This window comes from Sphaeramia orbicularis, chromosome 16 (genome assembly GCF_902148855.1).
Source record: "Sphaeramia orbicularis chromosome 16, fSphaOr1.1, whole genome shotgun sequence".
NCBI classification, from domain to species: Eukaryota; Metazoa; Chordata; class Actinopteri; order Kurtiformes; family Apogonidae; genus Sphaeramia; species Sphaeramia orbicularis.
In genome coordinates, this window is record NC_043972.1 from 34819572 (window position 1) to 34835145 (window position 15574).

The 15574-nt window shown below is 38.5% G+C and overlaps 2 protein-coding genes across 4 annotated transcripts; both read right to left on the minus strand.

The window, feature by feature from the left end:
* Positions 1-4: 4 nt before the first annotated feature.
* gba1 (glucosylceramidase beta 1) lies at positions 5-9119 on the minus strand. The gene is made up of 12 exons (XM_030157412.1): positions 8981-9119; positions 8663-8737; positions 8371-8562; positions 8132-8278; positions 5820-5953; positions 5567-5739; positions 5389-5478; positions 5151-5298; positions 3008-3232; positions 1852-2015; positions 1649-1765; positions 5-1564 (listed from the first exon to the last, which is right to left on the minus strand). Exons 2-12 carry the CDS (start codon positions 8730-8732, stop codon positions 1459-1461), a joined length of 1566 nt encoding a protein of 521 aa, XP_030013272.1. The 5' UTR covers positions 8733-8737; positions 8981-9119; the 3' UTR covers positions 5-1458.
* Positions 9120-10092: 973 nt separating this feature from the next.
* dap3 (death associated protein 3) lies at positions 10093-15167 on the minus strand. Of its 3 annotated transcripts, none has more exons than XM_030157413.1 (13): positions 15022-15167; positions 14762-14803; positions 14509-14622; positions 14294-14395; positions 13781-13889; positions 13605-13697; positions 13386-13516; positions 12577-12657; positions 11791-11955; positions 11621-11680; positions 11441-11530; positions 10409-10526; positions 10093-10325 (listed from the first exon to the last, which is right to left on the minus strand). In XM_030157413.1, exons 2-13 carry the CDS (start codon positions 14798-14800, stop codon positions 10240-10242), a joined length of 1188 nt encoding a protein of 395 aa, XP_030013273.1. In that variant the 5' UTR covers positions 14801-14803; positions 15022-15167; the 3' UTR covers positions 10093-10239. The 3 variants fall into 3 exon arrangements, with proteins under 3 accessions (XP_030013273.1, XP_030013274.1, XP_030013275.1); XM_030157414.1 differs by having other exon boundaries at positions 14762-14806; positions 15055-15161; XM_030157415.1 differs by having other exon boundaries at positions 15051-15149.
* Between the last annotated feature and the right edge of the window lie 407 nt (positions 15168-15574).

The following is a 15574-nucleotide window of genomic DNA, read 5'->3' on the forward strand; positions in this document are numbered from 1 at the left end:
TTTGGTTTTTTTTTTTTGGTATTTTTACTTTTCTGTTTTAATGCCTTCCTCCTGAACGTTGTAAACAGATACCCACCCAGTCTGTGGAGGTCTGCCGATCTCTTTGTTTGCCTAATAACAAACCAGCCTAGATTGATGATCAAGCCCGTGTCTTCTCCACGTCACCTCTCAAATAACCTCCCTCTCCATCTGTTCTGAAAAATGCACTGCTACAATACACTTTAATGGGGAAATGCCAGACTTTATATCGTATACAGTGCCGTCTTTACCTGAAGATTCGCTGAAACCTGCAACTGAGCCCTGTAAGGCATATGGGAATACTGTATGGGTGACTTCCACTCTTGGCATTTACAGAGGCTGTATTTAACAACATTAACACCCAACTGATGATAACCCTGCAATAAATTCTATGTTTACAAATGTTGTAAAATATTGGTTGAGACCATGTCAGAGATTTGATTTAAGTCTGTTGTTACTTATGGTGGAGTTTTACTGGATGGGGTGTTTATGTTATTGTGTCCACCCTCTGTAATGTACTTCACCAAAATAACAGGCAGGTCTTTAACAGGAATTGTCACGTAGCTGCTGTTTAATTTCCTGAAATGAAAGCTTTGACATCTAGTAAACGCAAGGGACTCCTTTCAAGACCTTTCACATAAGATATTATGTGGCAGGATTAAGGGAATGCACTTAAAATCCATGGAGCTCAGCCCTTTATCCAGTACTTTAGATCTGATCATATTCCTCTTGGTGTATATATTATCAACAGATGGAATCCCGCTGTCAGTTCTATTCCTCTGTTTATCACTGTCTTTTGTTTTACATTTGTATCACCTTTTTTTTAAAATGTAAATACTTTTAGTCCAACAACTTATGATTTGCAAAGGAAAAAAAACATTGAGAATGGAGACACAAATGTGAATTACCTGGTTATTAAACTGTATATTATATATATGAAAAAAATGTCTATGATGTATTAATAAATTGCCAAAAAAACTGATATGTTCAACTTTCATCGCTCATTGTCCTAATACTAGTGTTATTTTATTTAGGCTCTACCCCCAAAGGTACTTGAACATTTTCAGACATGACATGATGCATTTATTAGATATTTTAAAAAATTAAATAGCATTAATATAAGGCATTTTAAAGTCTGTACAATTCAAGCATCTCATCAGGTCTAAATTAAGGCAGTAGGAACATTGCAGCACAAGTCATTTTAGTGAGATGACATTCCTTTAACATTCCATTCTGGTACAAAAATCAGTGCAAAAAAATAATTTTGTGGACTATACTGAAAAATCAATGGAGTTTAGTATACATTTAAGTGAACACTGAATAGCATTTTGACCCAGCTGTCAGAATGATAGTGAAATTTTCTGTGACATCTTGAAATGTATCTTTAAAAAATTATTTTTGGTCTGAGTGCATCAAATACTTGTCGGTCTCCATTCCTGATTAGTGTGTGTTCCAAGCAAGTGTAAGCAGGGAGTGAGGGGGAGCAGTGGAGGGGATGTAGCCCACCATGGGATCCCAGACGTCAAACTGGATCACTGATGACGACCTATAGAAAAACAGACCAGCAGTGTTATCTGTTAGCAGCATATATGTACTTTTCCTTTGCAGTAAATAAATCCAGAACACATACCGGTTGAGTATGATGAGCACTACAGAGCCATCGGGTCGGACAAAGGCTGAGAACTCCAGGTCTGTTTTCTGACTTGCAGACACACCCACTCTCTGAGACCCCTCCCACAGGAACTTACTGTGTGAATGCATCATTTGTTTTATCTCATTAGAAAAAACATTATGTCATTAAATGTGGACAAAAACCCCGGCTAGAAGATGTACCTGAAGTGGGCCATGCTGTAGAAGGTGGGCTGCTTGTAGAAGATATCATGTTTTGTGTCCACGATAACTGGACTGTCAACAAAGTTCTTAACCCAGTTTGGTCCACCAGTCTGGTCCAGTGCCAGGTTCCAGTCAGTCCAGCCCACCACGTAATGGTTCAAGTCCTGTGATGGAGTAAACACCTGAGTCTGATACCTGATCTGTGTCGATTTGTGTTTTTACAGCCCAATATCATAAATAATACATTTGCATCAATCTGAAATGAGACATGTTGGTTTCAGCTTTCTGGGGGTCTGTGGGGAATTTTGCCCCCTTTGGTGTACATATTCCTGCCTCTGCTGAATTACTTTTTCTTCCCAGTGGGATCAAAAATCATCCCCCCATTTACAGCATTAAAACTTCAGCCCCTCAAATATAGAAAAATGAAAACACAGAAGCACAGTGACATGTTTTACCGGACCTTCACCAAACATAAATAGAAACATAAATTGTTGTTTTTGTTGTGTTTATGACCACATACCCTTTAAAGACAAGGCATGAGAGTCAAAGTACTGTGCTAATTAATGACTTGCATTGTTCAAAATAAAAATAGTTTTAGTAAAGTACAAAATTATTCTCTAAATATTACTGTAACAGCTGTGAGGATTAACCTCACACCTTTCATAGTCTATAGAGGTCCGCTGTGGTTTGTGATTAATTTCCATGATTAAAAATGTTTCACACTCTTTTCTTAAACATTGCAGCATGGACTCAGCCCAGTAGACTTGTGCCTGGTTATTTGCTTAAATGTTGAATAGAAAGTAAATCTACATAAACAAATCCATTGTATTTCATAAGATACTTTGAATCCAAACTTTGAATACACACATGCAAAATGGATAGACTGATAGAATGGAGTCTGATTTCCCTTGAGAGGAAGCAACAGAAAGAAAGAAGAAAAAAAACACCAGTTCCAGCTTGCTCTGGTGGCCTGCAGGCAGCTCTTGGAGACTAAACGCCTGAGTAGAACATGTAAACTTGCACTGCAGCAGCAGCAGCAGCGAGGGACGTGACTCACCTCTGTGGAACAACTCCCAGCTTGTCAAATCTTGCATAAGTTGAAGCGCATCTGACTGAACATGCACAACCCACATGAACAAAACAAAAGCCTTGTTACCTCTATAATGTCATGTGCGTACTGTTCGGCTCGGTCCCAGCTGCCCAGTTTCACTCCTCTGTCTATTGGGCTCCAGCCGGCGCAGGCCTCTGCGCCAAACAGGTAATACTCTGGGTAGATGTGATGGGTGGTTCCCAGACTTATCTCAGCCGGGACAAAACTGTCCATGTACCAGTGAACTGCAACGCCGTGAATGTACCTCCCTGCATGCACGTCGCTCAGAACCTAAAAAAGGAAAGAAAACTGTATTTCTTCTTCATACGTGTAAATAGAGACACAAATGAACTTTAAGAAAACCACAGATACTAATATAACAATTGAGAAACGCCCTTCTGCAAGTTGATCCCAAATGACTGCCTTAAAGGAGTGGCATTCTGCTTTTTTAAAAGGAATTTCGCATTTTAAAACATTTCCCTATGGTCTACATAAACTGTAAATGCTATGCATGGGTCGGAATTCTTCATTAATTCAACTCCAGAGGTCCATCTTCAACCCTATTTCTGAGTAATGACACCAGAAAGGTCGTTTTGAGCGCTGGCCCTTTAAATGCACATAAGCCACTTCATGCTCCACCCCCTCCAGCTTGTTGACTGTGCTGCTCTGTCCCGTTCAACCAACAACTGAACATTTTAGGTAATCAGTTCGAAGTTTGGACATATTTTCAGTATGGACTACAAACGCTGCTACTGACAAACAATTATGGCATATTTGGAGAAATGTTCGTTGGAAGTCTTGACCTTATTTGTACAAATGTCGTGACATAACTAGTTATAAATGTAACAAATTAAGCAGGAATTAAAACGGGTTGTAGAAATCCACTCAATTTTTGCCAAAATGAATATAAAGATAGCTTTGCAGCACCTGGAGGGTTCAAATTTAAAGCTTTTGAACTATTAGGGTCCAAATACACAAATAAATGTACCAAAGACTGATAAAAATGGGTTTAGCAAAATATGACCCCTTTAACTGTCAAACTGATCTCTATGAACACAGTCTATTTTCTTCTGTCTTGTTGTTTCATTTACTTTTAGTTATTACTGTTTTTATGGTCTTCATTTTGATCATTTTCCTCTTATGAAACACTTGAGATCTTCCTCCTCTGTCTATAATTATCTTAGTTCTATTTTTTCTTGATTATACAATTCAAAACAAAAGTATTATTGTGATGCACTTAGTGACTTTGCACTGTAAAAGTACTTGATCAAATAAACTTTAATTCCTTAGTGTTCCCTCAAGAAAACAATTTGGAGCCCAGGGATGTGAATCTAGAACAGGGGTGTCAAACATATGGCCCGCGGCCCAAAAAAAGGGTCCAATCCAGCTGTGAAGTGCAAAAATTACACTGAAGATATTAACAGTCCTTTCAGTTCAGGTGCCACATACAGCCTGATGTGATTTCAAGTAAAATAATAGCATAAACACCTATAAATGATGACAAATTCATATTTTCATCTTGGTTTAATGTGGAAAAAGTAATATAACATTATGAAAATATTCACCTTTACAAACTATCCTCTCACAAAAAAAATATGAATAACTTAACCAACTATGAACAACCTGCAATGTCTAATGAAAACTTAAGTGTAATTTTAACAATGTAATACCTGTTACTAAATGTTTTGTGCATTTATAGGTCCACTCTGACAATAAACACACATAATATTGTTGAGATTTCCCTTATTTTTCTTAAGAAATTTCAGGTTGTAGTTGTGTGTTTGTTCAGGTTATTCACATTTTCATAATGTAATTTTACTTTTTTCACACTAAAACAAAGGGAAAATTTGGAATACTATATATAAGTCAATATACTATTATTTTACTGGTCTAGCCCACTCGAGACTACATTGGACAGTATGTGGCCCCTGAACTAAAATGAGTTTGACACCCCTATTAGTCTTTTATTCCTCCAATCACTTACTAAATGAATAGAGCCCAACTTCTCTTATTTTAGCTTCCCTGAACACAGCTGACTTTGTATTTGTACCATTATTTCCTATTTTAAGGTTGTGATTTAGCCCAGTTTCAGTCCTATGTTTTACACTGTCTTTTTTGCGCAGCTGTCTTCATCTGCTGTGTGGACTCAGGTGTAATTTCCTCTTCCCTGACTCTTCCCTCTGCAGTATCGGTTTGTCCTTGGACTCACCACTTTAGCCCAGTGAGGCAGCAGCAGGCGGTTGTCATCCAGTAAGAGGATGTGTGTGTGAGGGAATGATGAAGCCTGCAAGGCCGGGCCCAGGTCCAGGGCTACCCAGTCCCTCTGCTCCTCAGGAGTGAAACCCAGAGCCTGGAAACTGCAGAAGGACATAATGTAACATGTAAAATCTAAGAGGTATGATTATATTAGACATTGTTTTGTGCCTTTTCATTTCAAGTGAAAAGACCTGTAATTTGTTATATGTCCTGCAGAGGGCTCATTTCCTGTGGTCACTGCCCAGAAGGTCAAGTTATATTTAGCGTATTCCTCAAGGAACCTGAGAGGAAAGAAATGAGAGTAAATTTCTCTTGTATCCAGCAGTACCTAAAAGTGAAATCACTGCATGGTGAAGCTGCAGATGTCACCTGATATAGTACTGAGCCCAGGTTTTATGCTCCTTTCCCCCAGGCTGGCCCTTCAAGGAGCCCTTTCCAATGAGTGCACCATTAGTTTTCATCCAGGCGGGGGCACTCCAGGCGCTGGCCAGCAGAGACAGTGGCTGAGGAGACATGGCCTGGGCACGCTGCAGGAGAGGGATCTGACAAGGACAGACGAAGAGATGAGAACGACGGACTGAGGGATGAGACTGTGTGTGGGTGTTCAGGACAATGGAGACACCTTCATGTTGATGTCCTCGGGGGCCAGCGTGAAGTTGTCCAGGGCGTAGTCTGCGGCCGTGTCGTCGTAGGTGTACAGACGGGTGGAGAAGTCGCAGCTGGCCATGGGCACACGCACCACACTGTAGCCGATACCTGCCAGAAACCAAGCATCAAAGAGAAGACAGTTAACTAGGAGATGGCTGAGAAAAGAGACCCCAAAAGTCACTGACTAGAAAAAAATAGTCCAAGTTAGTCTGAGACACGACACAAAGAAATATGAAACAGAGGAAAAACTGTAAAATCTTATTTAAATATTAAGTGATGTGTCTGATATTATTTTTCTAATATATGACTGTATTTGCACATTCTGTGTAATGACAATGTCTATTCTATTGTATTCTATAAGTATATTTTTGTTTTTTCTTCTTTCATGTCACTTTTTATTCGTTGGTGTATGAACACTAGCTGAATGAACTTCTAAAGGGCCTCTGTGATCTTTTTAAATAACTAATTTATTTTTTCCTTTTTGTCATTTGTCTCTAAACATCCACTATTTGATCACCGTGTTTCGTTGATATTTAGTCTATTATTTTGCTCCAATAAAAAAACTGGAAGTAAAAATGTTTATTTTCTCTCGGCTAAAAAACAGTTTCCCTGTTTAATGACACTCATTCTCTGCTTTGAATACCACAGATCCTGAGATAGAAATATGCAACTAATAATTGAAATCAGTGCAAAAACTCACCAAATTTTAGTGAATTGATACGGTAATGACAAATAACATTTCTAAATTTTAACGGCACAAAAGAAAATACTCTGTTGAAGTTATGATTCAAAATGTTACAGTGTACAACGTTGAAGGACAAATCATACCTTAGAACATCAGTTATGACCAAATTCATTTTCTACATCATCACTACCACAGTATCATTTCAACTGTACAGAAGTAGAAATTTGAGGTATTGGTCCTTTACTTGAGCATTTCCATTTTATGCAGCTTCGATTATTACACTATTACTGTACTATTACTGGATTTGCCTCTGATTTTTCTACTCCTGAAAGACAAGTCCTGTACTTTCTAGTCCACTACACTTACCAGCTTTAGTTGCTTTTCATGTAGCTAATGTATTTTCACAAAACAGAAATCAGAGCTGTTTTTCCTGTGCTCATGAAAGTTTAGTTACTACAAATATACGGTTCTCTGTGGACAACAGCCCCAGGGACATGACAAGCTCACACCTTTAACATCTGAAGCAGTAAAATGCAACACTGAGTGTAATGCAGCAGTAATATGAACCACAAACATCATATATAATACATGGACAGGTGTCATTTTATGGCACATGACTACAAAAACCATTACATTTCAGACTTCAAGTACATTTTGCTGATACTTTTATTTAAGTAATGTTCTGAATGCAGAACTTTTACTTGTTGCTGAGTATTTTCAGTGCAGTATTAATGCCATTTCTTTAAAGGATCTGGGTACCAATGGCCTAATCCCACATAAATGTGTGTGCATGTGTATAAAAGAAAAATATCCATGTCATTTTTATTTTCAGTAATCCCACATAAATATTTTAGAATCTAACAGTTCTAACTTTGCGTCATCTTTTCTGATGTTCTACTGTTTACTTTTCTGTGAGAACTTGTTTTATCTCAAAGTAAACATACGTGAAACACAAATTATTGGAGTCCCCCCAGCCGCTGTCACTTTATCTGTTTACATTTCTGAAGCCTTCTTGTTCAGTAAACATAAGTTGCGGACACTCCGGAGAAGGATTTACTTCTCATTGTTCCTCCAACTTCTTAACACCAAACCATACCTTTTGTCAGTGCTGTAAATGTACTGAAGTGGCAGAAAAAAAAAAAAAGTTTTCAGGTACCATTGAAATTTTACACAATTGCAAATATCATGAAATATTTGCAGAAAGATCATTTTTGTGTTTTATAAGGTGTGGCTGTGTCAGACAGATGCAAATATAACAAAACTAAATTCTTGACACTTGCAACATGTCATGCCCTGGATGTATTTCAAGGGGAATTATTTTCATAAAACATTCAGTTTTGACCTTGACAGAACAGTGCATGTGAAGAAGGGAGTTCAGTGACATAAGAGTAATTCTTTATGCAATATCTCATAAATGTAAATGTATCCAAAATCTTTTTTCCTCACCACTATATATAACCCTGCCTGATAGAATGTCAGACACACAGTGATGCTGCAGGGCTTGTCTGGACACTAAGATGCAATGAGTAAACCTCTCTTGAACCAGCCATAATTTTAGAGTATGAGAACATTTTCTTAATACACATGCATCTTGTCTGTACCTTCAGAGGAGAAGTACTGCCGTAGCAGCTGATCCTGGGTGCCCGGAGAGAGGGAGAGGATGTTCATAGCTGCTGCGTCTGTCATAGCTCCACCAAAGCCCCTGATCTTCTGATACTTCTGGTAAGGTACGATGGTTAACCTGAGGCCTAAAAGAGACACACACACACACACACACACAAAATGGTCTTCACCTGCTTTCACAGGCCTGATTTTACAGTAACCAACCCCTGTAGCTCACCTGCCCCGCTACTGTTCACCTGGACTGGACCCTGTCCTGGTTCCAGTCTGCTGCCGGCCATGCTGCTCAGGTAGGAGGAGTACTGGCCCAGTGGAGGCAGAGCTTCCTTCCCAATACTATCACAGTAGGTTGAGTTGCACTCACACACCACAGAGCCATGGCCAAAGTTTCTTGCTACACATTTATTACTTCCTGGATGGAGATGGAGTCATAACACTAAGGTTTTATTCTGTGTGACACTTGATGAAGCAGGTGTTTTCTGTTCTGTGAACACATGACACTTGGTGGTTACCTGTGGAGAGGCTGACTGGTGCAGTCAGGATGAAGAGGGCCAGGCTGACAGCTGACAGTGACAGCGCCATTTTACCTGACACAAACAAAACACACACACACACACACACACACACACACACACACACACACACACACACACACACACACACGGTAAAGCTGTTTAACGTTCTGGACTCACCACGGAGCCCAAAACAGTCCCAGACACTTCACAAGTAAAAGCCAAGTTTCAGCGACAACAGGAACCCCAGTGTTCATTCAGCTGACACACACTTTTCATTGTCCCATCATTCAGGGTGTTGTTGAAAGGAAGTCTCACCTCAGAGGATGTTGACACACACTCTGTCATGTCCCGCAGGTCTACTCAGGTGTTTACATCCAACAGTCACCTTAACTTTTCCAAACTGGCAAACCAGTGACTCCCAGGCTGTTTTCTTTGGCGATTAAAAAAAAAAAAAAAAAACCTCTACTAGTCATGTGAGGTTTCAAGCGGTCACGTGATCAAGCCTGCAGTAACTCCGACCTACCGCCAGATGGTACTGCACCTAAAACAGCCTGAAGAATCAACAATGGTTTTAACCTTTTGGACCTCTTTAATTTGTTTTGTTTTATTTCATCTTACTTTATTAGAAAAAAAAAAATCTCAATATTTTTTGCAGAAACTTCATATGTGATAAATTACACCACATTTAGGCAAAATTTTAGGTAAAAAAAAAACAAAAAACAAAAAAACATTTATTGCTTTTTTGTTTACATGAGTCCGAGGCCACAACAGAAATGTTATTTGCAGATAGACTGGTATCAGAATGCAAAATGATAAACTCTGATGAAAAAACTCTTTATTCTAGACATTATTCAATGGAATAAAATTGAAATAAAATCCTTTGTCAAGAAGAAAAAAAAAAATCTAATTACTTAAACTCATGTATAGCACTGATCATCAAGAAAAATGCTTCCAGAATTCCAGAGGTGTTGAAAAGTCCCAAAATTTGTGTGACTAATGAAGAATTAAGTCAAAAGTGCTAGTTGGCTAGTTTTCAATATACAGTACATGGTTAAAATGTGAAATTCTATGAAGTAAGAAAATAGGTATTAGTCAAAAAGTTTATCAGAGATACCAAAACAGTCTGCGCATTAGGATACATTCACATTTCAGATTCCTAATATTTATAAACCTGTCAATACCTGTAATAATATAATCATTTTTTGTATTGAAATTATGAGCCAAGCACTTTTATCATTTATTTTCCAGTTAACTTACTCAAATAATGTACTGCTTAAAATATTGTATCCCAGATGCACATAATTCATTAAAAACAAACAAAAAAATGCAGCCTTTTGTTGTCACTGACTGTGAAACCTCTCAGCCCTTTAAGAAACAAGCCTGAAGATGTCAAATAAGAAAAAACACTTGACTTTTTTTTTTTTTTTACTTTCTTCAACATTTTATTATCAAAGTAGCACACCCATTATAATTTACAGAGCGGGACACAGAATATTATACAGATGGACATTTTTATGTTTATGAATCACTGATATATAATTCTATACTTGTGTGATTCAATACTTTGCACAACTTCATAAGAAAGTACAAAGTTTTTCGAAAGCAGCAGGATTTCTGTTGCTTAGAAAGATGAGTTCTTTCTTCCCTTCCTCTGTTCGACCTGATGAAAATCAACACAAAACATTGTTACAAGAAGAGCATCAGTGAAGCATCACTTTATAAAATAAGGTCTGTGTTACTTACTTTGTGGGTGCTGCAGCCAGTTTCTGTCCATGTAGTAGAGGTAACAGCTCTCAAACTCTTTCTCGCTGTAGTTGGGCACTGACACTGGGATGAACGGGTCCATGCTGTCAAAGCCTTTCTGATAGAACACACAAACAGGAGGTCAGTGTGAGAGACAACAAGTACTGTTGTTATCATCCGTATTTAACATGCCTATTATTTTTGTAAGGTTATGTTTAAACTAATGATCACACCTTTTAAATCATCAGACAGTTGCACAGAAAAATATACACAGTGTGGTGAAATCAATAATGAACACCGAACAACTAAAAATGAAAGGGCGTAAGTGTAAATGCAGGTGCATAGTCACTGATCAAGAACCAAAGTCTAAATGATTAATCAGATGTAATTACAACCTCAACATTTTAATTTGAGGAGACATGATTGTTACAGGACCCCACTTTGAGGTTTATAGTTGAATCATTGTCCAGCATCGAGTGAAATTTCTGCTGACAATGACGGATTTATTCATCCATTAGGAAATTGATCTTGTGACATGCAGGCATCAGATAAATACGACCGCAATAAATATTATTAGACCCAACAACAAACAGTTTAACCACATGGTACAATACTGTCGACGACTACAGCCACGCTTCACAAGTGGGATGGGGACACAGTGCTGTTTACATTTCTGCTCAGAAAAAGCTTTTCTGCTCTGTTTAGTGTAGTGGGAAAGCTTACATGTACTAAACAAACAAGGCCACTCATCCATTGTTGACAATATTTATCCACGCTCTGCTAATAACACTGGATTTACGGAGCTGTTTTTGCTTCTTTCACAAAGCTACAACTGAGTCTTGTGTGTCTCACTTTACGTTAAATAACCACTTCTCTTGAGACCTGAAGACCAGTGTGGCACAGGCTAAAGAGGTCAAGTTTGCAATTTCCTGAATAATGAACAAAGTTACAGAAGAGAACAAAAACTCTTCCCTAGTCAGAGCTTGAGGACAAGGGCTACAGATAATAAAGTCAAATAAAATGACCACTGACCTCTCCCAGCAGCTCTTGAGGCAAGTATGAAGATTTTGAAATGTAGAAAAACCGTGTTTGAGAAAGAGTGGTGATGACTGCACCTCCGCTCTGACAAAAAAAAAAAAAAAAGAATATTAAGTTCAAATACATTATTATAATATTCTCTCAGAGCCGTGGTCATTGTCTTTAACTTCTCACCCAGTCGTTCTTCATCAGCTTCCTCAGATTATAAACCAAAGTGAGCTCCTCTGGATCCACCTAATTACAGTGAGAAAGAGTGACTTGTGAGACAGCTTATCTGAGGCAACTGAGGGAGAAGTATGAAGACGAGTATGATAAATGACAGGATGTTGGATGTGTTCTCTCACAGGGCTCTTATTCTCCTTTTTGATGTTGGTTTTTCCCCACAGGGCATTGACACCATCCACTGCCACAGCCAGACGGAAGCCTGCCTCCGGCTGCCCACTTTGCAGCCTCAGCTCCTTCATCACCGCTCCCACCACATCACTACTGCTCTTCACACGAGATATGCCCTACAGTGAAGAGGACAGCAATTAAGTTAAACAGGAAAAATATGTGACTCAAAGAAAATGTCTGAACAAATAGTAGGGCTTAGTATTTTCCTGTAGTTTTAAATTTAGCAGGTTAAAACCAATGTGAAACTAATGACTGGTTAAAATAGCTTTCTAATAGTGTGCTGTCAGAAAGCTGCCTATCAATATAAGATTTAATAATAGTCCACAACAAGCTCAAAACAAGATCAATGGTGACCAAGTGAGTGACAAGTCAGCAGCATTAATAGCAAAACCCAGTGACTGGAAAAATGAGAAATTCCACAAGCTGTGGAAAAAAAATCTACAGCTCTTTTCTGCCTTTATTAGTGTGTGGTACAAGCATTGTGCTGATCCATCACTGTGCTTAGTTCATCGGCTATTGATCATCACTAAGCACAGGCAAGGTGAAAGATGAAACTTTAATGATCCCTGCGGGGAAATCGACGGCCCAGAAGTAAGTAATCACAAGTAGAAATACAACAAACGGAGCAAAATTTGAGGAAAAACACATCTCTGGAGAAAACAAATAAATACACTGAGCAGGAAAAAAAAAAAAACAACAGGAGGAAAAGGGAGGGTTGGGCCAAAACTCATACACACCTGATCCACCAGTTCTCCTAGCAGGCTACCCTCCTCAGTGAATTCTCTCTTTGTCCACATGTAGCGCTGTTTTATTTTTATCTGACAGCAAAACAAAATGTTACATGATTTTTTTTCACAGATTTTGTTCTTTATTGAACATGTTTCCAATGTTTATACCAGACAGGAAATGCAGAAAATATGTTTGTGGAAAATGTAAGACATTTCTTGGTCAGCTCCAGGACAATATTCCATTCAGATGTCTTTCTTTTTAATATTCTACAAAGCAGAGTCTGACAACATGCTATTCTCTTTCTTCTTTGCATTAAAATGTTTGTGCTTTCCTAAAATAATTAACTTATAGGTTCATCACTGTCACTTGAGCCACCAAGCATCTTAACCGCTTTCTGTGTATCTATGTGTGGCCAGAAGTGCTGTGAAAATAGTCACAGTCAACAGAGTCCATAAAAGCCTGAACAGCAGATAATGACATGAGAAATTATGCACACACCATGTCTCAATTTGGATACAGTCAAAATACACAGATGAACACAAGAAAATTGCAGCTTATGTTACTAATACCATCTGAGTGACTGTGCTCACAAACTGGAAGGTTGGTGGTTAAATCCCTGGCCCTGTTTACAAGTTGAAGTGTCCATGCTGCCCACAGACAGTGCCACTGGTTTGTGAATGTGTATGTATGCTTGTAAATGGATGAATATGACATACTGTAAAGCACTTTGGGTACCATAAAGCTGGTAAAGTGCTATGAAAATCCAGGTACATTCACCATTTGAGTCTCACAAAAACATTTGAATAACATTGGTTACCTTAGAAAGGATGCTTTCATTGATGATTTTGAAGTTACGTAACCATTCGGTGGCGTGGAAGGGTTGGTCAAAGCGAGACTTGTTATAAGAAGAGGGAAGCAAATCCCTACAACTTTTCACCCAGCGAAATGCTGTAAAGATCAGAAGCACATGGAAAATGTAGGATTTCTTCAACTATACAACTGAGTAATTAAGCATTTAGGCTTGTGTTTGTCTCACCATTAGGAACGTGCAATACCACCCATCCCTGTGTATAGCAATAATGAACTGAGTGACAGAGAGACAATGTCTTTCCACTGCCTTCCCACCCATCTGAACAACTTGTTAAGGTTCATATGTATTTATTCAGGAGGATCAAGAGAATATATGATCATCTGCAGATTTGAGAAGGATACAGAATATAAACCGCAAGGCAGGTTTGCTGTAGTCAGCTTTCTTCAGGCATGAGATGACCTCCAGAGCTGGCTGCCTTACCATCACACATGCTTCATTAAATGTTTTTATCTAAAACATACAAAAGATTTATTTTATTTGTTTTTACAACAGCACGTTAAATAAATAATGTGATACTTTAGCTAAATGCATTCAAAGTGTTTTTCACAATAAGAAGTCAAATTCTACAAGCTTCCAGGCTATTATAATACACAGTGAAGTTAGTGTCTATGAACTTTTGGTTCCCTGTGCATGTAACTTCATAAAAATTGAGTTTAAAAATTGTCTCTTTGATTATTGTGAATTTTTCCCATCATCAAATTGAAGTAGTTAGGCTAACTGAACTAACAGAGGGAATGAATATTGAAATAAATGTTCAGAATTGTGAAAAAAAATTGGACTGAATGCATTTGATGTGGGGTATGTAATCTTTATACCTCAAACATAAATAGACTATAAATGTTGATATGTTCTACCTGCTGTGGGTAACGTGCACGGAGGCCTTGAGGGAACACAGCGCGGACATGTGAGGATGGCACTGTGTAATACTGTCCCAAATGTTTTTCAGACTGACATGCCTACAAGAGACAAACAGTGAGATCATGAGGCACTGTCACAAAAATATGAAAGGCGGACTATGCTGTGTGGGAGTAAAATAAGGAGTACACTTGGTGAAGTCATGTCTGCTCACCGGATCATTCTCCTGTGATCTGAAGATGGAGAAAGGTTCAGGGTCTGACAGTGCAGCCACAGCCTTCTGCTGATGCCCACATCCACTACTGTGAAGGGACCTTGAATGCGTCACCTGTGAAAGTTTAACACATATAAAATATAAATATTACAGAAATAATACATAAACTGTTACTTAACTCTCACAGGTGAAAACATCAAGAGGAAAACTTCGTATATTTTGTCAGTAGCTTCTCAAATAACTGTTATCTTACCGTCTGCCGCAGTTTTAATGACAATCTTTGAAGGGCCATTATCTGAAATATGACAACGCAAACCACATACCATTATAATGTGCTGTATATCAGAGATAACAATGTCCAAAAAGGAGGTCATGTGCTAGTAAACACCAGCATTCTATAACCTTGCGTAAAGGCAAAAACTTAGCTAACCGCTAGCTTGCATGCATAATTTACACCAAACACTGGCAATAAGGCGCTATTTAAGTACAGAAATCATTGACCCTAATCCTCACCTCTTCGAATATACAGTACCGCGGATTTAGTAGCTGTCGTCCACGGATTAGGCAAGAAAACAGGGTGAACTGTACACTTCCAGATGAAGTCAATGTGCTACTTCTGTCATGGACACCGCCATCATGCAGAGCAGGACCGGATGTGACGTAACGATATTGCAAATCTGTTGAGCCAATGAGGTCGCAAGAGGCAGGAGACAGCTGAGTAAAATGGAGTTTGTCTGACTTTGACACTTCACCTGGAATCACTAATGCGTGTGGAGTTATACATTGCTGAATGCGTGGAGATGTTTGACAACGTAATAAATAGGAAATTGAAAGAGACACAAAATGCAAAAACCAACATGACTTTTGACAGGAATTATGAGATATGTGCATTGGTCTTGTAATAGGCTACAACATCAAGTTCAGATGCTTTTAGGTGTTCATGCCATTTCAAGTAAATATATCTGTTAAGAAACAGACAAAACTAACCAATAGATGTTTTGTGGCTACAGAGTGCAGAATTCTACATATTTAAAGTAACAACTTGATCATCAAAGCTGTGTAATTT

Bases quoted from the DNA above. Each gene is read 5' to 3' on its own strand.
- gba1 (XM_030157412.1), bottom strand. From the start codon at position 8,732: ATGGCGCTGTCACTGTCAGCTGTCAGCCTGGCCCTCTTCATCCTGACT. The intron at 8,563-8,662 runs GTAACCACCAAG...ATCTCCATCCAG, and splicing joins ACCAGTCAGCCTCTCCACAG to GAAGTAATAAATGTGTAGCA. The intron at 5,740-5,819 runs GTGTCTCCATTG...TGTCCTTGTCAG, and splicing joins CCGAGGACATCAACATGAAG to ATCCCTCTCCTGCAGCGTGC.
- dap3 (XM_030157413.1), bottom strand. From the start codon at position 14,800: ATGGCCCTTCAAAGATTGTCATTAAAACTGCGGCAGACG. The intron at 13,890-14,293 runs GTAGAACATATC...TGTATGTTTTAG, and splicing joins GTGCACGTTACCCACAGCAG to ATAAAAACATTTAATGAAGC. The intron at 11,681-11,790 runs GTGAGAGAACAC...CACTGTAATTAG, and splicing joins AAAAGGAGAATAAGAGCCCT to GTGGATCCAGAGGAGCTCAC.